A 25,314-nucleotide genomic window follows, 5' to 3' on the forward strand; every position below is an offset into this window, starting at 1 on the left:
AACCGGCCCCCATCCTTAGGAGTTTTCCAAAAGTCACCTCATTAACATAAATCAGAAGTGGAGAAAGGAACTTGTTTTATGAATAACAAAAGACATTCGGTTTCCCTTTATCTGTCTGGAGCTATTTCAGGAACTGGGAACAAAACTAATATTGTAACAAAAGATGCCCCTAGAGATCTTTGGAAATTACAAAGGTTTTAGCAGTTATGTGCCAGGAACAGTAGATGAAGATCAAATGTATGTTTCTTACTCACAGTGGTTTTTTGTTTTTTGGTTTGTTTTTGCTCTATATGTTTGAAAGGAGTACCGTTACAAAAACTTTTGAATAATGTTTGATGCCTGTGAATATTCATGTTTTCAGTCCTTCCTTTTTTCCAGGTCAGCTAAATGAATATGCCTAGATGAAGCTGATTGCTGTGCCTCAAGATAGTCTGTCCTTTGCTGATAGTTCTGGGCATTCCATGGTTAGGCCGTGGTATTTATACTTGTAGGATCTTTAGTGTGGCATTTCTGTAGCATTTGTTCTGCTTGCTTTGCTTGTGTTTGCCTGTTTTCAGTTTGGTACACCACAGCTGTTTGGACAGTCTGTTTTCCGTCTTCAGATTTTTTTCTGCCCTGTGGAGCTGCTTCATGGCCACTGCGACTTGTGAGTTTTTGGTAGCCCAGAGCAGATCTTTGTTCTAATACTTAATTTTTAGAGATCGTCTTCTGGGGTTTAGAAAGGAAGCTAATGAAGTTGTTCACTGTTCTGATAGATTTAGGTGATGGTTATTTTTCAAGTGCTGGATTTATTCCAGGATGCTAATGGACCACTTTGTTTGATTATGAACTTGATTTTGTATTGATATCAGACTGAATATTTTACTGAAAGAGAACTCTTCTGACTTAGTGTCCTTTTCCCTTTAATACATTGCTTTTTTCCTTAATGCAGGTAGAACCTGGAAAAAGGCCTCGGGTCTTTGACGTTTAAAACCCTCGTATTTTTTAAAGAACATAAAAAATAAAAATGGTTTGTTAACATGTTCTATTAAAAGCTTTTAATAGAATCCAAAAACATGCAGACTCCTGCTGCAGATCTTTGGCCCTGCCTCCATAAAAGGAAAGTTAGCTGCTAGAGTGCCTGCAATGCCTTGTATGTCCTTCATTGACTCTCTGTGATACTCTTACTTGGGGGTGGGGTGGGTGAAGGTATAAAATCTGAGGCGTCTTGTTCGCTCTGTACACATGCTGGCTTGTGGATCTCCTTCCTACCCAAGGTAGTTGATATTACAGGTAATAGAATTATTTTTTAGCGTCGTGAATGGAGTATTATCTTCAGATAGCTTTTGTCTTATTTTTCCTCAAGTTTCTAGGAATTTTCTCTTGTGATTTGAGCCCTGGATATAAAATACAATTTTATGTCGTGATTTTTAAGTGAATTGAGATAATTCCCAGCATTGTAAAAGAGTCTCATCTGTAGGGAACGTGCACGTACTTTCTTTCCCCTGGCCAGTGCGTTCTGGCTTTTGAAAGTGCTTTCTGACTCCTGGGATGAGAGAAGCTTCCCGGAACGAGTGTGTCTGTTAAGGCAAATGGATGAGAATGGCAGAAATAGACCTCCCCGCGGCATGCTTCTGGTCGCCTTTGGTCTGAGATGCAATGTTTGGCTTTTAGAAACGATTGATTACACTGGCCTGCCAACTAATAACGTGCCCCCTTGTGCTGAGAAAGGGAGTCCGTCGGCTGATTTCTTGAGTGTATGATACTGACATTTGAATATACAGCATTGGCTTCGTAAAGGCTTTCGTTTTTATTTTTATTTATTTATTTTTTAAATTGCTTTTAACGTGTATTTATTTTTGAGACAGAGAGAGACAGAGCATGAACGGGGGAGGGGCAGAGAGAGAGGGAGACACAGAATCGGAAGCGGGCTCCGGGCTCCGAGCCGTCGGCCCAGAGCCCGACGCGGGGCTCGAACCCATGGACCGCGAGATGGTGACCTGAGCTGAAGTCGGACGCCCAACCGACTGAGCCACCCAGGCGCCCCAAGCCTTTCATTTTTAAAAAGCACTATGTCAAATGAACATACTGAGTTATAAAATCCAAATGTATTGTTTAAATATTAAATATAAAAAGATATGTTTAGACTCCACTGAACTTTACTATTTACCATAAAATAATTTTAATTTAAAACATTTATTAAAATAAACTGTGCACGTGTTTAAAAAAATCAAGCAGTATAGAAGAAATTTATAAAGAAAAACTATTTTTTTCTTCACCTCCAGTCCTGTGGTGTAGAGACAACTCTCCCCCCCATCAACCTTTTATTCTGAGAAATTTCAACTTTCCTGCAGAAAAGTTACAAGGATAATACATTGAATACTATTTGCCTTTGATCTAGATTTTCCATTTGTTAGTACTTTGCCGCATTTACTCTCTCCCTTTCTGTTTGTCTTTCTCTTTTTCCTGAACCATCTGAGGGGTAATTGCAGATGTCATGACATTTTGCCCCTAAAAAGTTAAGCACGTATGTCCTGAGAACAGAGACCTTTTCCCTGCATAACTACACAGTTACCTAGAAAATTTACTACTCAGAGTCCGTATTCAGCCTTACGACTAGCTGTAGCTCCGACCACATTCAGGAAGGACTGTGCATCTGAGGTGTTTGTGTTGTCTCTTTAGGTCTTCTAATCGAAACAGTGCCTCGGATGGTTTTGGTTTTGGCTCTTTATTTCTCCTTTCATGAGAGAAACATTTTCAGAGAGTTCAGGCATTTTTTTTTTTTCTTCACAGAGTGACACTCGATTTGGAAATTACTAGATTGAAACATTTATCTTTATTTGGAGGGGGGATACTACATAGGTGATGTGTTTGAAGCAGCACCTCTGGCATGTCTGCATTGTGTCTTTGTGGCATTTTTTCCACTTTTTAAAAAATTTATTTTAATCGTGGTAAAACGTACGTAAACAATTTTTGCCATCTTAACCATTTTTAAGCGTGCAGTTCAGTGGCATTAAGTACATTCATATCGCTGTGCAGTTGCCACCACCATCCATCTCTAGGACTTTTTTTTTTTTTTTTCTTTTTAAATTTTTTTTTTCAATGTTTTTTATTTATTTTTGGGACGAGAGAGACAGAGCATGAACGGGGGAGGGGCAGAGAGAGAGGGAGACACAGAATCGGAAACGGGCTCCAGGTTGCGAGCCATCAGCCCAGAGCCTGACGCGGGGCTCGAACTCACGGACCGCGAGATCGTGACCTGGCTGAAGTCGGACGCTTAACCGACTGCGCCACCCAGGCGCCCCTCTAGGACTTTTTTCATTTTGCAAAACTGAATTCTGTGTCCATAAACGGCATCTCCATTTCCCCTCCCCCGGCCCCTGGCAGCTTCCATTCCATTTTCTGTCTCTGAACGTGACTGACCTCTGTGTCTCACATCACTACCGTCCTACAGTGCCGGTCCTTTCGTGACTGGCTTGCTCGATTTAGTGTAATGTCTTCAGAGTTCATCCATGTCGTAGCATGTGGCAGAATTCCCTTGCACTTGTTTTTTAAGTTTGTTTATTTATTTAGAGAGCGAGAAAGAGAGCGCTTGAGTGAGTGAGGGAGGGCCAGAGAGAATCCCAAGCAGGTTCCATGCTGTCAGCACCGAGCCCGAGGTGGGGTTCGAACCCATGCACCGTGAGATTGTGAATTCTAGAGTCAGATGCTTAACTGACTGAGCCCCCCAGGCATCCCAGAAGTTCCTTCATTTTTAAGGCTGAATAATATTGTGCGTATATACCACATTTTGTTCATCTGCCAATGGACACGCCAGTATTCTTGTTTCATCAGATTTAGACATTATGTACTGACTTCTTGTGACAGCATGAGAGTTTAGTTCATTTTTAAATAATAAAAGCAGAGCAAGCTCATTGTAGACTATTTCAGAGATAAGAAAGCGATGAAGAAAATAAGTTTATAGCTGCAGTGTCTAGAGGAAATCTGCCATGTTTTTGTTATTTTCAGTTTTTTTACATTTATTTTTGTGTAGTTGAAATTATATGTGTATATATATAAAATTATATATATATATATATATATATATATATATATATATATATGCCGAACTTTACATTTTGAGGTAATTAACATGTTTTCATCTCTTAGAAAATGAATGTGTGGTATGACATCAAGTTGCTGTACTCTCAGTTAACCTACCCACGATTATTAGCCTTTGGGGTTATTTGAAAATTTTTTATTCGGACAGTGTTTTGGTGAGCAGAATTGTCAGCATTTCTAACTATTTTCTTACGTTCCCTGAAATGGGATTATATGATCAAATTATATGAACATATTTAAGGTACTTTGTGCATATTGGGGAATAGATGCCTGGACAACCTGTCTGAATTATGGCCCATCGTGAGGGTGACTGCGTGGCCATATCTCTGCTGGGGCTTAGTCAGGGAGGCCTGCTGCCTTGTTTAGTCATTTGTAGTTTTCTCTTTGAATTGTTCTGATTTATGTCTTCTGTCCATTTTCCTTTGTGATTTTAGCAAGTTAACATGAAGTCTAAATATAAATAATACACCAAAAATATGTACCAGTCATATTTGTTGCAAATTTTCTTTCTCCTCCCCCTCCTCCCCTCTTCCCCCTCCTCCCCCCTTCCCCCCTCCTCCCCCCCTTCCCCCCCCTTCCCCCCTCCTCCTCCTCCTCCTTTGTGTGTGTGTGGGGGGGGTGAGGGGGAGACTTATACTAATAACACTTTATCTTTGTTGTCTTACACAGTCTTTTAGATTAAGGTTTAAAATATTTTTCTAAATTCCATTAGTGATTTATTAAATTATTTTCCCATGGATTTGGGTGGTTCTGTTATACATAAAATGATTCTACATCATTTATCTTGAGGCTCTTTATTTTGATGTTTTTTACATCAGTATCACACTTTTGCTTAAATAATTATGGCTTTATTATGTATTTAAAAGTCTGACAAGGCAGATATTCAGCCTGTTCCACCCTCCAGTTGCTTTCCAGAATTGACTTAGTTTTTACTTTTTCTTTGTTGGTCCATTTATTTACACATTTAGATATTCGTGGAGTGTGTTCCCAAGCACTGTGGAAGAAGCCATGGCTCTCAGCGAGCTTGTGCTCTGGTAGAGGAAGATAAAATTCAACAAGCCGGTATAGTGCGAGAAGTTCGGTAGAGGAAGGGCAGGGGTGCTAGAGGCGTATATACTTGAATCTCATTTGAAGATGTGGAGAGGGCTTATAGGAGGAAGTGACATCTAAGCCAGAACCTCACACAGAAGAGGGAAGAGAGTTTTGATCTGAGGGAATGGTATGTGTTAAGACCTCAGAGTCAAGAGAGCATGGCCTGTCCATCAAACTGGTGAAGTTAGCGGGATTGATGTGTAGTCTGGGAGCTTGCAGGTAACTGCAGGGTGATGCTGAACCTTTCCGGGCCTGTTGACCTGGTCAAGGAGTTTAGCTCTTAACACAGGACGCTGGTAAACATCTGGAGGGAGACTGCCTTAATCGGATTCGTGGTTTAGGAAGATCACTGGGATCATAGCATGGAGACTGGATTGGAAAGGGGCAGCGCTAGAGGCAAGCCGATCGCTTACGAGAACATTACTGCGATCTAGGTGAGGGCGATTGCAGTCTTCACCTAGGATAGAGGCAGTGGAGATGGGGTGGGGATGTATTTGAGAGACTTTAAAAGGCAGGATTGATAAAACTTGGCAAATTGTTCTGGGGGCTTAGGGGAGAGGAGACTCAAGTTAAGAAAGATGTCCTGGGTTTTTTTGGTTTGGGCACTTGGGTCAGATCATTTTTTTCCTAAACGTAGGAGACGTCAAGTTGAGTTTTAGACATGAGGTAGTGAGGCTGTCAACTGGGTTGTTGGATATTTGGGCCTGAAATTTATGAGGAAAATCGACCACTCTGCTTATGTGGATACTTGTGTGGCCACGAATGTTAACTGAAGCTGTGGAACTTTCTCTTGAAGTGGCAAATTATAGGGACGTTCTTGTTTTATACTTCCACCTCGGGACCTTATCAAGATGGATTCAGTTACATTTTAGCACCTCTTTCAATTTGATGAATGTCTTAATTCTATCAGTGTTTTTGGCTAGAAGAAGAGTTACATGGCTGTATTATGAACAGTGTAATAATGCTACATGGCGTGAGTTTTTCCTTTTAGAAACTCTTTTACAACTTGAAACACAGAGTGGGTTAGATTATTTAATAATCACTCCAGGCCTACCTAAAATAGTGTAATTCTAAAACTCCAGAATTTGGTTTTACATTCAGCCAGGATAACTTGGCCTTGTTGCAGGTGAGATTTTTACTTGGAGCCATAAAACTTTGGGGACTTGATTTTAGTGGTGGTTGTGGTTTTGACATACTATTTTATATAATTGGAACCCTAGGTTTGTTGTTGTTGTTGTTGTTGTTGTGTGTGTGTGTGTGTGTGTGTGTGTGTGTGTGTGTGTGTGTATTGGAGAGAGTGAGACAGTGTGAGCTGGGGAGAGGGGCAGAGGGAGGAGAGAAAGAGAAAAAATTAAGCAGGGTTCACGTTCATTCTGGAGCCTGACTCGTGGCTCCCATGATCCTATGACCCTAGGATCAGGACCTGAGCTGAAATCAAGATGCCCAACTAACTGAGCCACCCAGGTGCCCCTAGAACCCTAGGTTTTGAAGAGCCTTAATATCCCCTCAGTTGACTCTTTTGGCAATATTTTTGGTGACCTTTTTAATTTCAACTCCCATCCATCTTCTTTAATTTGTTGACACTGGCCCTCATCTCTGATCCCCTCCCTTCCCAAAGAACTTGGTGCCTGTTCATTTAGGTCCTTCCATTGGGCTTTCAGCAGTAATGCTTTCTGCATGGCGAGATCTTCTTTCGTCTGAAGGGATCTATTGATCCACATAGTTTTTCATGACTTTGGGGATTTGTATATTTCCACAGCAGTTGGGTTGTTAATAATCTGATCAGAGATGTAAAGACGTAAAAGCTCCAAAGTATAAATTATATTTGGTGCAGTTTGTCATGATTAATAATGGAACATTTAAAGGCCTTAATTAGAGATTATTTTGACTTCTCTATGACTGAATCTTTTATTCTAAAGAAGATGTTTTCATAACAATGAGTTTATTGAATGAATTGAATAGTTCATCTTGATATAGTATAGATTAAAGAATTTATTTCCAATTTGCGATTTTCATTTTTTGGAAAAGGTTATTGTTCTGTAGCACTATTCTAGGAATAGAAGTGGTAAATTTTCACTTGCTGCCATTGGTTATTATGTGAATAATGCCTTTAGGTGGTGGTCTGGGCTGCTTACACTATTTCTGGGATTGGCCGTGAGCTTGTGCCCACTCGAAGATACACTTAAAAAGTACTGAGGTCATTTTATTCAAAAAATAGCTCGTGTTTTGAGTACTGAAAGAGATTACTGCAAATATGAATATCTAAGCCAAGTTCGTGATTGAACTATAGCCAAATGGTTAGGAATATAAAGAACAAGTATTATTGGGTGGTAGAGATTTCTTTTTATTACGCAAAACCACCTACGTGAGCTAAACTCTGGGTGGAGGAAGGCTACCCAGACATTGTAGCCAGCCGCGTCTGCACCTTTCTACTGACCATGGTAAAGGACGTTATGAACATTACCACTTAAAACTAACTTTTCTCTTTAAGGGCTCCTGAAATTGTGCCAGCTGACTCCAAGTCCACCCTGACCCCACAGCATAAACCCTGCTGTGATGTCACAGCTACCATAGAACTCCAGGGTAGTGTTGAGCTGGCCCATGTGGGCTCAGGTAAGTTCTGGCTTTTTTTTTACCATTTGGCATTCTTTTCAAAGTTAGTTACCATTATGATTTTATGTCATAAAAGAAAATAAGGCAAAACTTTGAAAACTGTGCCATATATGGGGGAAAAAAATAAGTCTGTTTTCTAAACATCTATGAGCCAGCTCCATATTCTAACCAACGGAGTTCCATAGTAGCTGTGAAGTCCCCAGTGAGTCATGACCCGTGGCTTCAAAGTATGTTAAATCCCACACCTGGCCCAGCTTATAGAACAATATGAACTTTTATTTTTACACTTCATATTTGTAACATGTAGTAACTTTCATTTACCTCTAGGCATTCATGTTTTTAAAAGGATATTAACCCTTTCCATTACCTGTAGTTCTGCACCACTGCATAGTTGGCTGTGTATTTCACTCAGTTTCGAATGTGTGTTGGTAACCATAGGTTAGTTTTATAAAGTTCATCTTCTCGGACAGCTGACAGCTGAATGTCCGTTCAGTTTGCCTTCATAGCATGGGGGAAGAAGGGACAGAACATGGAATAATACATTTGTTAAGTTTAAAAAAGAAAACACGAGGAGAAAGATGTTCAGTTGCTCTTGGAGGCTGTATGGGAGGTCAGTGACTAGGAAGGCATGTGCACATCACCTGTCTTCTGCTGGAACTTTTTCCTGGTCATTGTTACACCAAGTGAGATTTTACCACTTGGTTTATTTTGCTGGCTTTTCCTGCCTACCAGCTCTTCTCCCCTCTTCCTCCTTTTCTTTATCCCCTGATTTTAGAGGTGGTAAAAATGTTATGTGAAGAACTCAAAAGACTTTTTGTAAGTTGTTTTGCGTATAATCGGATACTTTTTTCCCCCTAAGTAGAAAACATTTGGTAGCTAAAACTTTACATGATCTGAGTATGGGCCAGATCCTTTTAAATATCCCGTTTACAGCGAAAACTTCACCATCTGTCAAGAAACTGTCTAAACTTCAATCGGTAGCTGTCCTTGAACAATGTGTCATTAAGATAGTCCCAAAATTTGGACAGTTCAGCGACAGTCTCATGAAATTTGTAATAACGGTACTCATGTTTGTAGCTGAAAATTCACCGGTAACTGAAACTGTGAGTTCTTAATTACGGTTAATGACAAGAATGGAATCCTCTGTTCCCCAAACATTAGATAATACAATATTTTTCTTCAAAACATTACTTTGTGCCTATACTTAAATTTGTGTTTTTCGTGTTCTAGAAGATATGGAGGATTTTGTGCTGTGAAGAATAGAGAACAAAGTCTCTAATCTCTTCATTCCTGTTTCCTGCCCTCCTGGGTGTACTTCGTGCTGGGGGCGCGCTGAGGAGCGGCAGCACCCGGTCTGCACTTCAGCGCGTGGTTGGGGGCTGGCGGAAGGAGTTGTTTTGGTATTTGGATTAGGGCAGATAGAAGTCTTGGTTTTGTGTGTATGTATGTATCCGCACGATTGAAATAGAATTGCTGTATCGTGCATTTCACTATTTGACATTCTGTTTATATTTTCAAAAAACAAAAACAACACTCACTTTGAAGGCTGATCGGGAGACGTTGTAAATCATAATCCCAGAGCGCGCTGAGCCCCCCCCCCCTTTGATTATGCTAGTTTCTAATTACAGAAATCCCTCAGAAACATGAGCGAGGAAATGAATTCTTAAGGCAGAATTTCTAAGACGAGGTTCTTCTAGATGTCAGCTGCACGGTGAGTTAGCTAGAATAGTGAAGACAGTGATTTAGAAGACCTCGCCTTCCTGCAGCCAGAAGAACCGAGTTGGTTGGCAGTCACCTTCATCGGCGGGGAACAGAACTGTGCGCGTTGCACACGTGCCTAACCGGGCGTGTGTACGTGCACCAGGCAGGGCTTCCTCTTTATCTTTTCACATCTGTTGTTCTGTCTTTGTGGTCCTTGGGTTGCTTTTGGCAGAGCTTAGAACATTTCTTGTGTCCTGTAAAGAAACTTTATAAACTTATATTTTCTTAGGCTAAAGCTTAAAACCTGTAAAAGGTGCAGTGATTCTGCAGGCACCTGGAAACTAGGACTCGAGTGAAAAGTGGTCGTCTTCACAAGGAGGTAGTATATATACAAAAGGAAATGGCCTAGGGCATATTTGGTTCTAAAAAGATGAATGACATTAAATTATTGAAAAGGTTACAAGCTTTCTTTGATGATTCTCATCTGTTCACTAACACAAGTTAGGCAGAAATTTTAGTTTTTTGTGTACTTGATAACCGTAGATTTGTTTTTTATTTCAAGTAGGATTTCTGTGTCTGTTCTTCAGGCTCGCCCTTTGGAGAAGATTCATGCCAGCCGTGTCACGTTGTAACCCTGATGACTTCTGTAGGGCGCTGTGCCTCCTAAGGGTGTTTTAAAGCCCCTTCTGTAGTGGAGGTGGGGGGTTACAGCTGCACTTAGGTGTTTCTGTTGAAGAAGGGATTGACCTTCATTGCTGTGAAAATAAAAGTTCCTGTAAGGAGGTGTTCTCATTTGATACCTTGGATTCTTCACCTGAAAAATGTGTGTGTTGGCAGCATGGTGTCCTTTTTCTGGAGAGTGGGTCTAGATTTGCAGAAAGGGTCTTTGACGGCAGAGTCTGAAAACTTTTGAAGCTGGCCTTTTATGGCTCACAGATGTGATGATAAAGGGCTGTTTTGAATATAGGAATCCTGTTCTTACTGTCTGTGCTTCTCATACTGCCTAGCATGGTGCTTTCCGTGTCATGGGCATTCAGGGAACGTGGGAATTATCATTTTAATGCTTTGATATTTTTATTTATATTTAATTTTTATTTATTTTTTAAAATTAATTATTTTTTTTAATGTTTATTTTTTGGGGAGGGAGAGGGAGGGAGGGAGGGGAGACAGCACAGAGCCTGATGCGGGGCTCAAACTCACTGACCGTGGTATCATAACCTGAGCTGAAACCAAGAGTTGGCCGCTTAACCAACTGAGCCACCCAGGCGCCCCAAGGTTTGCTCTTTTTAATAACTGGGAGAAACTGTTGCATTGTACCAGTCTGTTTTTCCCCAAGGAATAGTTCCTATTTCTCTAATTCAAGATGACAATAAAAAAATGCTTTTAAAGAATATGCTATGAATATTTTTAGCTAGTTTTAGCATTTTACCCAACACATTTTTCATGATGTAACTTAGGAAACACTTAAAATGACTTGTTCCTACAGTCTTGGGGTGTGTGCGTGTAACACTGAGGTAAATTGAAGCTTACCTACGCCTTTATTTTTTTGCCAAGGCTATTTATTATTCATACATGTGTGTACTGTACTGCTTACTAAATAGGATTACTATCTTAACATTAATTTGTGTTAAGATTAGTAACGTGGTTTCATGGGAACAGAAAGTTCTTTATGGATTTGGACAAAGTGATAGGTGTTTCATCTCTGTCCCCCAACTGATTTGTAATGTTTCCTTTCAGCATATTTTTGTTCTAACTCATCCGGTTCAAGTTTTACTGTATCGATACTTAATGACTGTAAGGAAGACTTGGCTATGAGAGGTTCTGAAATCAAAATGTTGCTCACTTTGGGATGAGTACTGGGTGTTGTACGGAAACCAATTTGACAATAAATTTCATATTAAAAAAAAAAAAGAAAATGGTTTTAATTGCTCTGAGTTGTTTCGAAGCTAACAGCAGTACGGAAGGCTCCGCATCTGTTTCAGGTTAGAGAATTGCAGTGTGAAGGGTGGGAGAGCCCAGAGCCAACAGGAAGCACATCCCTGTCTCCTTGGCTTCTGCAGAGGCAGGAGCAGAACAGGAGTGTAGTGTCTTCTGTAAAGCCTAGTTTCTCATACTAAGATTACTGATCTTTGATCCAGTTAATACGTTCTAGTGATTCCTCGAAACCTCACCAGAGCCTGGAGCCAGCACTGATGTGAAGGTAAGTACCTAAATAGGTAGTTCTGGTTCTGGAAAGAAATTACACAGGAATTCACTAGTTTTCTTTACTATTCTTTTAGGACATTTAAATGTTGCCCCAGGGTCCAGGAATCCTAGAGAGATACTTAGAAGGGTTTAGAGTGAATGTAACAGGATATGCCTTTTGAAGGAAAATAGGATTAAACTCTTTTCTGTCTTGATGTTTGTTCTAGGGGTTGTAGAAGGTGATCTAGCTGCTATAGAAGCATATAAGTCATCAGGAGGGGACATTGCGCGTCAGCTCACTGCGGACGAAGTGCGCTTGCTGAACCGCCCTTCTGCTTTTGATGTTGGCTACACCCTTGTACATCTGGCTATACGTTTTCAGAGGCAGGACATGCTAGCAATATTGCTTACAGAGGTGAGTATGGCCATTTTGGTTAAACATTGTTTTATACGAAGGAACTGTGTTCATTAGTTTTCATTTTTGATGTAATGGTTTTCTAAACTGTTCTTAAATGTTTTAGATTTTTCTACTCCCTTTATAAATTCACACTAAACTTGAGACTTCAGCAGCATATAATTCTTAAGGGTGTATGTTTTATTTATTTTTATTTTTATTTAAAAAATTTTTTTTAATGTTTGTTTATTTTTGAGAGAGAGAGACAGGGTGCGAGTGGAGGAGGTGCAGAGAGAGAGAGGGAGACGCAGAACTCAGGGCAGGCTCCAGGCTCTGAGCTGTCAGCACAGAGCCTGACGTGGGGCTCAACTCACAGACTAACGGACTGTGAGATCGTGACCTGAGCCAGAGTCGGCCGCCCAACCGACCCAGCCACCCAGGCGCCCCAAGGGTGTATGTTTTAAAAACGGGACATTTTGCCACGATACCTGAATCCTCTCTTGGATTAAAAAAATGGTAGGATGTGTCTTTCATTCATTTCATTCACCAGATATTTATCAAGTACCTTCTGTGTGCTAGGCACTGTGTTAAACAGGGATGTAATTGGGAAGACACTGGCTCTTTACCGAGTCTCCAGAAAAGTAGAGAGAAATAAACTCTATACAATCGTTCTGTATAGAGTGTGTTGGCATAGATACGAATGCCAAGTGCTGTGGGAGTACCTGAGAAAGTGTTTCGGGGTATCTCACCTTCTCATGGAGAGCAGGTAACATTGTAGTGGGGGTCTGAAGGAGGAGAAGTACTTAGCCTTGTAAGTGGGTGGAGGAGAGAAGGGAGTTGAGGAAACCGTTTATTTGGAGGCCCTGGTGGTGGTGTTTGTGGTGAGCTCAGGAATTTGCAGAGCTGCTCAGAGTGGCCTTGGGAGTGACCAGATCGGTGTTTTGGCTGCTGTGGATTGGAGAGTGGAAGCCTCGTTAGAAGGGCACTGCGTGATGCTTTCGAGGGCTCTGCCCTTACGGGAGTGCAAAGAAGTGGGTCCATTTGAGAGAGCTGGTGCTGATGGAGTCAGGATCAAGGAGACAGACTGGATGTGAGGAGCAATGGGGAGAGGGAGGGATCGAGTTGCTTCTGAGCTTTTGGTCTTAGATAACGATACAGATGTCACAAATGATTGCAAATGAACGATTCAGGATGCGACCACATTGTGCAGGTAATTCTTTTAATTACAAGGGAAATGGAGAAAAAGTGTAGAGAGTCAGATCAGTTGTAGATTGTGATTTTTGTCAGTATAGGTCTTCTCTGGTATGCTTATACATATTTACATACTCAGATTTGTCTGTATGTATTTGGGAACCATTGTGTACAAAGCACTGCGGGGGGGATCAAGGGATATGAAGGTTACCTGGAAACACGGTTGAAATGGCTAGCCATTGTTTTGTGTGGTGAGGGTCAGGTGACACCAGAGGCACCTGATAGAGGAGGGGGGAGGGCGTGAGAGATAGCCACGGTGTAAACAGGGGGCAGGCCTACTGCGGATAGGTTAGGGGAAGGGACAGTTTGAAAAGCAGCAGTATGATTAGAAGGACCAGTGTCCTGGAACAGGGAATGGGACAGTTAGATGTACTTTCTGTGGTGTCTGAGGTCTGGCTACATTTGCGTTGTATATTGGCAGAGCCAGTGTTTGGAGCAGTAGTTGCTGGTGGTGGCAGGAGACTGGATGGAGAGGGCAGCTGTGAACCAAGGCTCAAGTCCATAGGGGGTTCCTGGGCTCCCCCCAGGTTGGTAGAGGGCTGAGAACGTTGCAGGGCTGTTGTAAGCCCTGGCCTCCTAAGAGCAGTCTGGGGACTAACAGTGGGAAGGCACTAGAGCCCCAGGGTATTTGTCATTTACTGCCTAACAGAGCACCTCAACTTTGCTAAGCTTTAGTCCACAAACCGCTGTTTTCTCCCACAGTTCCGGAGGGTGAAGGGTCCAGGAGCAACCTGGCTGAATGATTTTGGCTCAGGTTCTCATGAGGTTACAGTCAAATGTTCAGAGCTGCCGTTGTCAAAAGGCTTGATGGGGCTGGAGGATCTGGTTCCAAGCACACTCACATGGGTGTCGGTAGGAGGCTTCTAACCTTGTCACACGGGCCTCTCCATAGGACAGGGTTCACCCAGAACAAGTGATCTGAGAGACCAAGCGCACGCCTGTGATCCAAATGGAAGCTTCGGTGTCGTTTAGATACAACCTAATTTAGGAAGTGACATACCATCCTTTTTGCCATATTTGGGACACAGAGACCAACCCTGGTGCACTGTGGGAGAGGTGGAAGGGGGGTGGATTTCCAGGGAAGTAACCAAATTGGTTGTGGAATTTAGTCTCAGTGGAATAGACACTCCGGAGGACATCACTGAAAGGGCCAGTAGGGAGATTGGACTTAGGGAGGTGTCTGCAGAGAGAGGACAGAGCCAGATACTTTGGGGGATGAGAACAGGAGAACATTATATTTTGGGGATATGTATGTGAGGCAGGGGTTTTAATTGGATATTAGGCCATAGACTTTGTTGGTAGTGTGGTGGAATCTGTGGGCTTCCTTTCAAAGTACTGTTTTTAAATGCATAAAATAAAAAAGATCACAAAGGAAACCAGTTATATTGAAATAGTTTTTCAGAATATTAGCTTTGTGACTTATAAGGGAATGCATTTTAAATCTAGGCCAGCGGTTAGTGAAAATGAAGGATTTAAATTTAATGAAAATTTAGGTTCACAGATCCTTCCCAACAAGTTCACGTGCTCAAAGTTAAGAATTACTAGCCTAAGGAGATAGGGTTGAAGAGGCTAGGAGACGAAGGGGTAGGCGGACAGGGTCCGGGGCTGAAGGACGGCAGTGGGAGGAGGACGCGTGACCACCCCCCCGCTGTAAGGTTCCCCTTACTGGAATGCGGGGTGTTCGCAGTTTTCATGTCACAGATCAACTTGTTTTTGAAGAAACCGTCCCAGGTTTTGGAACAGGGCAGAGGACTAGCAGATTAGAATCAGCTGTTTTTGAATTTATTTTGGGATCCATTTAAACTGTTACTTGAGAATTGTTATATTCTGAAAATACTTGATACTTCGTTTTCCATAATTGGAGTGTCACATAATGATTGGATTTATGGAGTTAAGAGGTAGTAAGAATTTCATTGTTACTGGTAATCCTGCCCAGTAAAATTTAGAAGCACTGAATTTTCATGTAGGATTTTTCAGAATACGATGTCTGATGCTTGTGTTGGGTATGCAGGGTTTTTGAGACCCTGTTCACTTACCTTAATAAAAATTACAATTCATCGTCCCCAGTGTAGATGACGTTATTGGTCAAACTGTGAGTGGCTTATTGGCAGATCTGCTCCAGACCCCACTTGTGACTGGAAACGTTCGTTTGGGCAGGTTGTCCAGGTCAGAGGTCAGTGGTTGTGGTCCGGTGACTGGCTCACACAGGATTCACACCAGACTCCCTTCCTCTGTAGAGGATACTCACCTTTGATTTCAAAACTCTTTGTATGCCGAGTTTTTGAGCTCCACAAAGGCAGACAGCTTAAATGTAAAATATCTCTGCTGCTTTTGTGGCTATCCATCATTAAAAAGAAAAGGAAGGTTCTAGCCATCTCCCTGTTTAGAAGTTCTCTGTCGGAGTGCTCACTACCTACATCATTGCTCACATTTCATTCCTGTCGGGCTAGACTTCGAATGTTTGCTGTCTCTTTCACACTTAGAGAAGCCAGCTGCTTTTTTACATATTCAGAATTATAAAAGATGGGGAAGGATTTGAGGTCAGTGGGAACTAACCCTTCAAAAATGTCATGCTTTCCTTATTCCACGTGAAGGTACTTGAAATATTCTTACTTAACCCAGTGGGAGAAGAGTGTTTGCACTTTCCTCTTTCTCCATGAGCTGGAATTTCCTGTTTTTTAAGAATGCTTTTATTGGGGGCATGATGCTTAGTTTTACTTAGGTGGTTTTCTGTCCTCCCTCCCTCTCCCTAGGATGAACCTTTGTGAACAACACCATTTTACATAAATTTTATTTCCTTGGGAGAAATTCCTAAGAAGTAAATTTCCTCCTGGAAAGTTGTACTGAACCGTACTTCCACTGGTGAGGAAATAGTGCCTAATCTATTTTAAAATGAACAAAACAACACCCTGAGTTACGGGGAAGGTTTGGTCATTTCTTTTAAGTACTGTTGTTTTCTGCTTACGTTAACGTTCATGTTAAATGAGATGCAGAGGAAAGTTTCTTTTGTATTTAAGGTGTCTCAACAAGCAGCCAAGTGTATTCCTGCAATGGTGTGTCCCGAACTGACAGAACAAATCCGGCGAGAGATCGCTGCCTCTCTTCATCAGAGAAAGGGGGATTTTGCTTGCTATTTTCTCACTGACCTTGTAACATTTACGTTGCCAGCAGGTAACTCCAAATTTCAGTGTGAAAAGAAATGTTCACTTCATTATAATTGTTTTTGTTGTGTGTGAGTGAAGTGGTTTCTGTTAAAGCAGATAACTTAGCTACTATGTGTGCATTTTAAATTGCTTGACTACCGTATTTATCCTGGAAGTGACCAGTCCAGGGGCTCCTCGTAAAACTTCAGCTTTGGATCTGGTAGGAAGATAGCAGCTGATAATCAGATTTCGGTGTGGGCCTTAGATGTTTCAAAAAATCTGTTTTAGCCATTTATTTTTCTCTCCAGTTTTACTTTAGGATATTATCAGTGTACTTTTTTTTTCTTATTCATGCCTATTTTAAAATTACACAGGCATTGGTTATTGGTATCAGGAGATAGGATTAGAACATGGGCTTTTGATGGGTGGAGTCAGATTTTTTGAATCGAAGATGCTGGCATTCTTTTGAAAGTGTCGTTACTATGTTCTTCACTCATTATATTAATTTCTACCATGTTTGTGACGCAGCTTTTCATTTTTCCATTCAGTGACAGTTGGAAGTGTCTTCCGGGATCCTTTTGGTCATTTGGCGTTGAATAAATGCACCAAACACCAAAAGTTTCTAAAATAAAGCTTCCATCTTGATTCTACGTGTCTTGAGCTTTTATATAGACATAAACACGGGCGTGTACCAATGGTAGGAGATCATCACTAAGACTTTTAAAATCAGATTTCACTTGAAGTGCACTCTGTATATTTAAGCTTACTCTGGTGATGTTTAGATTTTTACTCTGACTTGAAAATAGCTTAAAAAAATTTTTTTTTAAGGAATTTTTAAGGGGAATGCTTTTTACTGTAGACCGCTCCATTAGCAAACTGAACAAACCGTAGAGAATTTGAGGAGGATGACAGAACCAGAGATCTGTGTGCCAAAAATTAATGGTTCGTTAGCTTTTATGAGAAGATTCTGAAGTCTGAAAACAATAGGTCTGAGCAGAGGTCGGTTGAGAGTGTGGGGAGACCAGGGAAGATAAACATTTGTATGTGGTTGTTACTATTATCGTTAACTTGAATATCAGATAGCCCTGCTCTTTTTTTTCCTTTTATTTCAGTTTTAATGAGAGAGAGTTGTCATTTACTTGCCAAATATTTAAAGTGTCTATTGTGATTTCATCCTTGCACAAATTGCGAAAGGATTCCCCCCATCCAGTTAATTAACACACCCACCATCCCATGTTTATGTATCTTTTTTCCATTGGAACATGTAACTTCTAGAAAATTTCAGTTATACAACACAGTGTTAAATAGTTACCATGGTGTTTCCTTAGGTCTTCAACATTATTCATTTTATAGCTTGGAAGTTTTTGTACCCTTTTACCAATTTTTTATCTTCCTCCCTTGCCCAAGCTGTTACTAACCTCTTTTCTACCCTGTTTCTTTGAGTTTGACTTTTTTTTTTTTTTTTTTGGTCTTGTCTTTCTCCGGCTAATTCCACTTAACCTAATGCCCTCAAGGTCCATCCATGTTGTTGCAAATGGTAGGATTTCTTTTTTTCACCTGGCTGAATAATAACATGTCATTTTACACACTCATAACATGTCATTTTACACATACACACACACACACACACACACACACACACACACATATATATACAGTCACATCCCACATCTCTATTCATTCATCCATCAATGGACACTTAGGTTGTTTCTGTATCTTGGCTGTTGTGAGTAATGCTGCAACAAACATGGGGGTTCAGTACCTCTTCGATATCCTGTTTTCATTTACTTCGGATACACACACACACACACACACACACACACACACACACACACATTGATGTGGGATTGCTGGATCAGATGATACTTCTAACTTTTTGAGGACCCTGTTTTAAGTGGTGGCTACACCAGTTTACATTCCCACTGACTGTGCACAAGGGTCCCTTTTTACACTTCTTTACCAGTATTGTCTTTTTGACAATAGTTATATGCAATTATTGGTCCAGATATACTTTATATTATTTTTAGGTAGACAACAGTTTTGATAATGAAGTACAGAAAGAAAATATTTTACTTTACATGTATGCACACACATTACACATGCATGTTTTTTAAAATCTATATTTTTTAATGTTTATTTATTTTTGAGAGAGAGTGTGAGCAGGGGAGGGGCAGAGAGAGGGAGACACAGAATCCGAAGGAGGCTCCAGGCTCGGACCCACGAGCTGTGAGACCATGACCTGAGCTGAAGTCGGACACTCAACCGACTGAGCCACCCAGGGGCCCCTATGCATGGTTTTTAAAAGAAGCTACCCGACCGCCTTCACTGACAAGGGAGTTATTTTAGAGGAAGTTTCTGTTAGATGCTGGTATCAAATTAAGTTACGAAACGTAAGAAAATCTTTTAAGTCTGTTTTTTGATTTGTAGATATTGAAGACTTGCCTCCAACAGTCCAAGAAAAATTATTTGATGAGGTGCTCGATAGAGATGTTCAGAAAGGTAAGTGTGGAATTAATGAGTGTGATTTAGTTTAATTTCCCTAAGCTCTTTGTTTTCTAAGGTTTGGAGCACTTCAGTTGTATGGTTGACTTGTTTTATTTTTACTTTAATTGAAAACGTAAAGTCCCTCAGTGTCACATTGTGGCGTTAAAAATGTTCATTCTGTCGGGGTGCCTGAGTGGCTCGGTTGGTTGGGTGTCCGACTCTTGATTTTGGCTCAGGTCTCAGGTCATGATCTCAGGGTTTGTGGGTTCAATCCCCTCATTGGGCTTTGCGCTGACCGTGCAGATGGAGCTGCTTGCAACCTTCCCCGCACCCCCCCCCCCCCCGGCCCCCCCCGGCCAGTCTGCTGCTCATGGTCTTTCTCTATCAAAATAGATAAACATTTAAAAAAAAAAAAATGTTCATTCTGTCAATTTTATCTCGGTAAAACTGGAAAAAAAATGACGAATGCTTATTCATGGCTCTTAACTGTGATACAGGGAATAAATAAAGGTATAAAAATGTTTCACCATGGTTTTCTACTTCCTGTCCTAGGATGAGTATATTTCCATATTAAACATTTTTAGAAAATAAATTGTAAAGAACTGAAAAGTTGAGAAAAATATTGTAGAGCCACAAGATGTTTCCGCTACTCAGAAGGTTTATATTTCAATTGATCAAAATTATTTACGTGCTTAATAGTAAATTACACATAAACTTATTAATATATCTACAGAGTGGGTTCTTTCCTCCAGTGAATAGTCCTGAATTGCATAGGCATGAAAACAAACGTTATTTGGGGCACTTGGGTGGCTCAGTCGTTCAGTCTTTGATTTGCGGTTTGTGGGTTTGAGCCCCAAATTGGGCTCTGTGCTGACAGCTCAGAGCCCGGAGCCTGCTTCGGATTCTGTGTTTCCTTATCTCTCTCTGTACTTCCCCTGCCCACACTCTGCCCACCCCCCCCAAATAAACATTAAAAAACAAAAAACCAAAAAGAATGGACTTGATATTTAAATTCCTTATACAGAGTTAGAAGAAGAATCTCCAATTATAAACTGGTCTTTGGAGTTGGCTACCCGTTTGGACAGTCGACTGTATGCGCTTTGGAACCGGACCGCAGGAGACTGCTTACTTGATTCAGTGCTACAAGCTACCTGGGGCATTTATGACAAGGACTCGGTGCTTCGGAAAGCCCTGCATGACAGCCTGCATGACTGTTCACATTGGTGAGCTGGCACCCTTCCCTGTTTAAAACCAGGCATGCTCCTGCTGAGTCATTTCCTTACAGTGTTGGGATAGTTTTCTCCTGTTATATTTCCTGTGGAAGCTAGGCAGGAAAAATTTGACTTTGCACATTGAGACATTTGGAACATTTTGATGACTTTTATACCTTTTTGCTGGGCTTTAGCATAGAAACACTTAACATTGCAGTAGTAGCCTTAAATAGTGATAAGGTCTTTGCCCACATTTTTAAGTATTATGATTTCATAGTTGTGTTTAATATTGAAAAGATTATGTTGGTATTGTGTTGTGAGGTTTTTTTCCTTAGGGACATAGTCTTCAGACCACATATTATTTTGCACATTTTGAAATCCATAGAAAAGTTAAAAAATCAGTGCACCAGACCCCAGTGTTCCTTCATTGGATTGCCCAATGGCTAACGGTTAGCCGCGTGTGCTCCGTCTCTGCGTGTGTAAGCACTTCCCTTTGCTCATGAGTTTAAGTCATCACGATGCTTTGTACCGGTCGGTATTTCACCATGTATCTTTGAAGAACAAGGATATTCTCTTACCCAACCATATCCTCATTACCACATCTAAGGAAATCGGTAGTGTGGGGCACCTGGGGGGCTCAGTCAGTTAGGCATCCAGCTCTTAATTTCATCTCAGGTCACGAGCTCACGGTTCTTTAGATTGAACCCTGAGGCGGGTGGCGTGGAGCCTGCTCGGGATTCTCTCTCTCCTCTCTGCCCTTCCCCTTCTCACGCGTGCACACGTGCGCTCTTTCTCTCAAAATAAATAAACTTGAAAAAAAAAAATCAACCATGACCCTGTAATTCAATGTACAGTGCATAACCCATCTTCCAGTTACCTCAGAAATGCCCTTTATGTGTACAGATTTTCCTTGCTATCCAAAAGCAGCATTTCTGTGAAACCTTTTGTCAGCTTTCGAAATGGCGCAAAGCAAAGATCCAGCGACCATTTTGTAGCCGTGAAGACCCTCTTCAGATTGCGTTTTGGCAAAAACAGGTGCTAATGTAGGTCTTTCATAAAAGTGAAGGGGCGCAAAGTGAACTGTCAGATAGCAGGGGGATCCTGTATATGTTTTTGTTTTACCCTGTCATCCAGTCAAGTATATAACTAGTCTTGAACTGTAAATTCACCCACTGGGGTATTAATCAGTGGAAATGACGACTGTGCTTGTGACTCATAGTTTGGCTTTATACTGACTTGACTTACGGTATCTTCTTGGTTCTGTATTACATACATCGTCTCCATGAGAAAACTGAGGCCGAAAGAAACTTAAATTAATGAAAAGGTGCTTTTTTTCTCTTACACCTACTTGAATGCTGACAGAGTAATGATAACGACCTTACTCCAAATAACTTTATTACCCTAGTATCTCTATATAATTTTTGAGCACTTACTAGTTGTGAATTTTGTTGTCAGCATTTAGGGATTACGTGAAGTCCGTTAGAATGTAAACTCTGTGAGAACAGAGGTTTTGTTGTGTTTCATTGTGGAAGATGTAGTGCCTCCAGTAGCGTGACACATAGTAAGCGTGCAGTAAACGGTACTGAATGGAAGCACTCTGGAGAATTCGAAAATGAGAGCAGTTGAATAATTTCCTTGAGAGCGAAATTATTGATCAAAGCATAATGCAATAGAGGAGAACTTTGAAGTCACCTGAAAAAAAAAAAAAAAAAAAACTAAGCTCCCTGGCTGGCAAACCTAGAACCTTCCCGATTCAGCGTATAATACGTACAGGCATACCTCAGAGATACGTGGGTTCAGTTCCAGACCACTGCAGTAAAGTGACTATGTTAATAAAGTGAGCCAAAGGAGTATTTTGGTTTCCTCAGTGCATATAGAAGTTCATGTTTACAGTATCCTGTAGTCCGTAGTCAGTGCTATAGCAGTAGGTCTAAAAAAAAAAAAAGAAGAAGCCCTGAGCATCAGTGGAACTTTGAGTGAGTCATAGTCTTTTTGCCGGTGAAGGGTCTTGCCTTGATGTTGATGGTTACCAGCTGATCGGAGTGGTGGTTGCTGAAGGCCGGGGTGGCCGTGGCAGTTTCTTAAAATAAGACGCCAGTGAAGTTATCGATTGACCTTTCCTTTCATGAATGGTTTCTCTGTAGCGTGCGATGTGATTTGATGGCATTTTTCTTAGAACTTCTTTCAAAATCAGAGTCCGTCCTCTCAGAGCCTGCCACTGCTGCATCAACTACGGTTGTCATGTTCTAAATCACTCTGTTGTCATTTCAACAGTCTTCACGGCAGCTTCACCAGGATTAGATTCCATTGCAAAAAACCCTTTCATTGCTCATCCATGAGAAGCGAGTCCTCGTCCGTTCCAATTCTGTCACAAGATGGCAGCAGCCTAGTCCCGTCTTCGGGCCCCCCTTCTAGTTAGTTCTCTGCTGTTTCCACCACATGTACAGTTAACTTCCTCCACGCAAGTCTTGAGCCCCCCCAGAGTCCTCCGTGAGGGTTGGAATCAACTCCTTCTAAACTCCTGTTGATATTTTGACCTCTTTACGTGAATCAGGAATGTTCTTAATTGCATCCAGAATGGTGAATCCTTTCCAGACGCTTTTCAGTTTCCTTTGCTCAAATCCATCTGAGGAGTCTGTGTCTATGGCAGCAGTAGCCTTACTTCAAATAATGCCTAGAAAGTTGAAATTACTCCTTGATCATAAGCTGCAGAGTGGGTATGGTGTTGTCAGGCATGAAAACATTAATCTGGTTATCTCCATCAGAACTCTGGGGCGAGCAGGTGCGTTGTCGGTGAGCAGTAATATTTTGAAAGGAGTTTCATGAGGGGTAGGCATTAATGGCGGGCTTAAAATATTTAGTAAAGTGTATTGTAAATGGACGTACTGTTATCCAGGCTTTGTTGTTCTTTTTATAGAGCAAGAGTATATTTAGCACAGTTTTAAGGGCCTTAGGATTTTTGGAACGGTCAGTGAGCATCGGCTTCAACTTAAAGTCACCAGCGGCATTAGCCCCCTTAACAAGAGAGTCAGCCTGTGTTTTGAAGCCAGGCACTGACTTCTCCTCTCTGGCTATACCAGTCCTAGATGGCATCTTCTTCCAGTAGAACGCGGTTTCATCTGCGTTGAAAATTTGTTTAGTGTAGCCACCTTCGTGATTTTGGCTGGGTTCTCTGGAAAACATGCCATAGCTTCTGTATCACTTGCTGATTCGCTTTGCACTTTGATGTCTGGAGATCGCTTCTTTCCTTAAACCTCGTGAACCAACCTCTGCTAGTTACAGATTTTTCTTTGCTACTTTCCTCGCTTCTCTGAGCCTTCACCGAACTGAAGAGCATTAGGGCCTTGCTCTGGGAGCGATGTTGATACACCTAGTGAATACGTGGGCTATTTTCCAGTCTGTTGTTTACACAGTGACCCAGTAGTGAGTTCTATACATTAACGTAAAATGGTAGTGTCTTTGATTGCATCCACAATCTCAGATGATTCCGAACGTTCTATTTCTTTTTGAACTCCGTCAGTCAGTAGTAGACATTTGGAATGAATCGATCTCATTATTAGTGTTTAAAGTTCTGGTGAGAACTTGTTACGTGATGTCTGCTGGTAGAGCGTAGGCATTTTTGATGTGAAAATCAATGGCAAACTGGGGAAAATTAATAAAATTGTTCACCTCTTTACATGAATTGCTTAAAGACTACATTAAATGATTGGCACATTAAACGTACTGCTTACAGAAGGCTAATTGTTTACTGTCTTGCCGTTTTAGGTTTTACACACGTTGGAAAGATTGGGAATCGTGGTATTCTCAGAGCTTTGGTTTACATTTCTCCTTGAGGGAAGAACAGTGGCAAGAAGACTGGGCATTCATACTGTCTCTTGCCAGCCAGGTGAGAATGCCGCGAGGCGTGTTGCTTCCGTGAGAAGTTGGCTGCGTGTTCTTCAGTCGCTTGATGTACACGCGGAAGCCAGATTGCAGGTGGCTTGGGAGGAGCAGAAGAGTGCTTGGCTTGGCAGCGGGTGCCTTGGTTTCTGGTCGTGTTTCGCAGTTCCATTGAGTGACAAGACGAGAGTTGACCTGTGATGATCGTAAGGGCTTACGTAACCTTTTCAGATTGCTCTTCATATATGTCGTCTGCTTAGAAAGGTGGCATTGGGCCCGTTTCATCTACCTGCTAACTCTGTGTCCGAGGGGGCACTTAACGAAGATCATCACTGTGCGTGCGGCGGGCACTCCGGTCCCGGTGCTCTGCTGTCGGGCCCACGGGGGGAGGTGCCATGGCCAACAGGTGGAGCTATCTGTAATTAACTTGGGAATGAACTTTTATAAGAAATGAATTGTGCATGGTCGTTCCTGTCAGGTTCTGGCTTTCAAGCTAGTTTTATTCCACGAAGCATGTTCAGTATAGCGAACTGGAACATTCAGAAACACACAGGAGACCATTCCTTTTCTTTGCAGAGAGCACTGTGATTTATTTGAACCCTGTGAACGAAGTACCTTCTGTCACAGCGGCCGTTTTACAGCTGTGACGTGTACTTTCTGAAAACGTGTTGTCCCATTTGTTGTCAGAGGGGCGGTGGGCCTGTGTAGTCGTCTTGAATTAGGCGGTGCTGCCGTTTAAGGTTGCCAGAAATAGCAGCTCCTCTTTTTACTTGGGGAGGACCTCGTCGTGGGTGCGGGTTTCGCAGGGACCTTCCCCAGCGGGTGGTCACCGTGCACCGGGCATCCCTCGCTGTCTGCGCCTTTTGTTCCTGTGATCAGTATTCACCCCGGTCTGTTGGCTTCTTGAGTTTGGATAGTGAAAGACACCTGTATACGTACGCTTCGCAGATCTCCTTTATGATTGCGTTGGAAGAATTTGCAGAATTTTATGCTCACTTAGCTTGACGGTGTTCCTTAAAAGAAAAAAACGGATCTAGCGCACGGACGGGGAGGAGCTCTGTGCTCTGCACATCGGTTTTCCTGGGTGGCAGCGAACGTTTTAAAGAGAAATTACTTTTTTATTTTACCCCGCACAGCCTGGAGCAAGCTTGGAACAGACGCACATTTTTGTACTTGCACATATTCTTAGACGACCAATTATAGTTTATGGAGTGAAATATTATAAAAGTTTCCGGGGAGAAACTTTAGGATATACTCGGTTTCAAGGTAAGCCCTTACTCAA

The 25,314-nt window shown here is 41.6% G+C and overlaps 1 protein-coding gene across 3 annotated transcripts in view; it reads left to right on the forward strand.

Moving 5' to 3' along the window:
- The window catches only part of ZRANB1 (zinc finger RANBP2-type containing 1), a 43,699-nt gene that overhangs the window by 13,166 nt on the left and 5,219 nt on the right, over positions 1–25,314 (forward strand). The window contains exons 2-8 of one of the 3 annotated variants that reach the window (XM_058698066.1): positions 7,664–7,785; positions 11,898–12,085; positions 16,333–16,486; positions 18,886–18,957; positions 19,967–20,165; positions 23,919–24,039; positions 25,169–25,298. In XM_058698066.1, the coding sequence (XP_058554049.1) occupies positions 12,062–12,085; positions 16,333–16,486; positions 18,886–18,957; positions 19,967–20,165; positions 23,919–24,039; positions 25,169–25,298 (700 nt within the window). In that variant the 5' untranslated portion in view covers positions 7,664–7,785; positions 11,898–12,061. Of the gene's footprint in view, positions 1–7,663; positions 7,786–11,504; positions 11,687–11,897; positions 12,086–16,332; positions 16,487–18,885; positions 18,958–19,966; positions 20,166–23,918; positions 24,040–25,168; positions 25,299–25,314 lie in introns of those variants that run through there. The other 2 variants (XM_058698067.1, XM_058698065.1) reach the window with 2 other exon arrangements.

Source organism: Neofelis nebulosa, chromosome 13 (genome assembly GCF_028018385.1).
Source record: "Neofelis nebulosa isolate mNeoNeb1 chromosome 13, mNeoNeb1.pri, whole genome shotgun sequence".
Taxonomy (NCBI): Eukaryota; Metazoa; Chordata; class Mammalia; order Carnivora; family Felidae; genus Neofelis; species Neofelis nebulosa.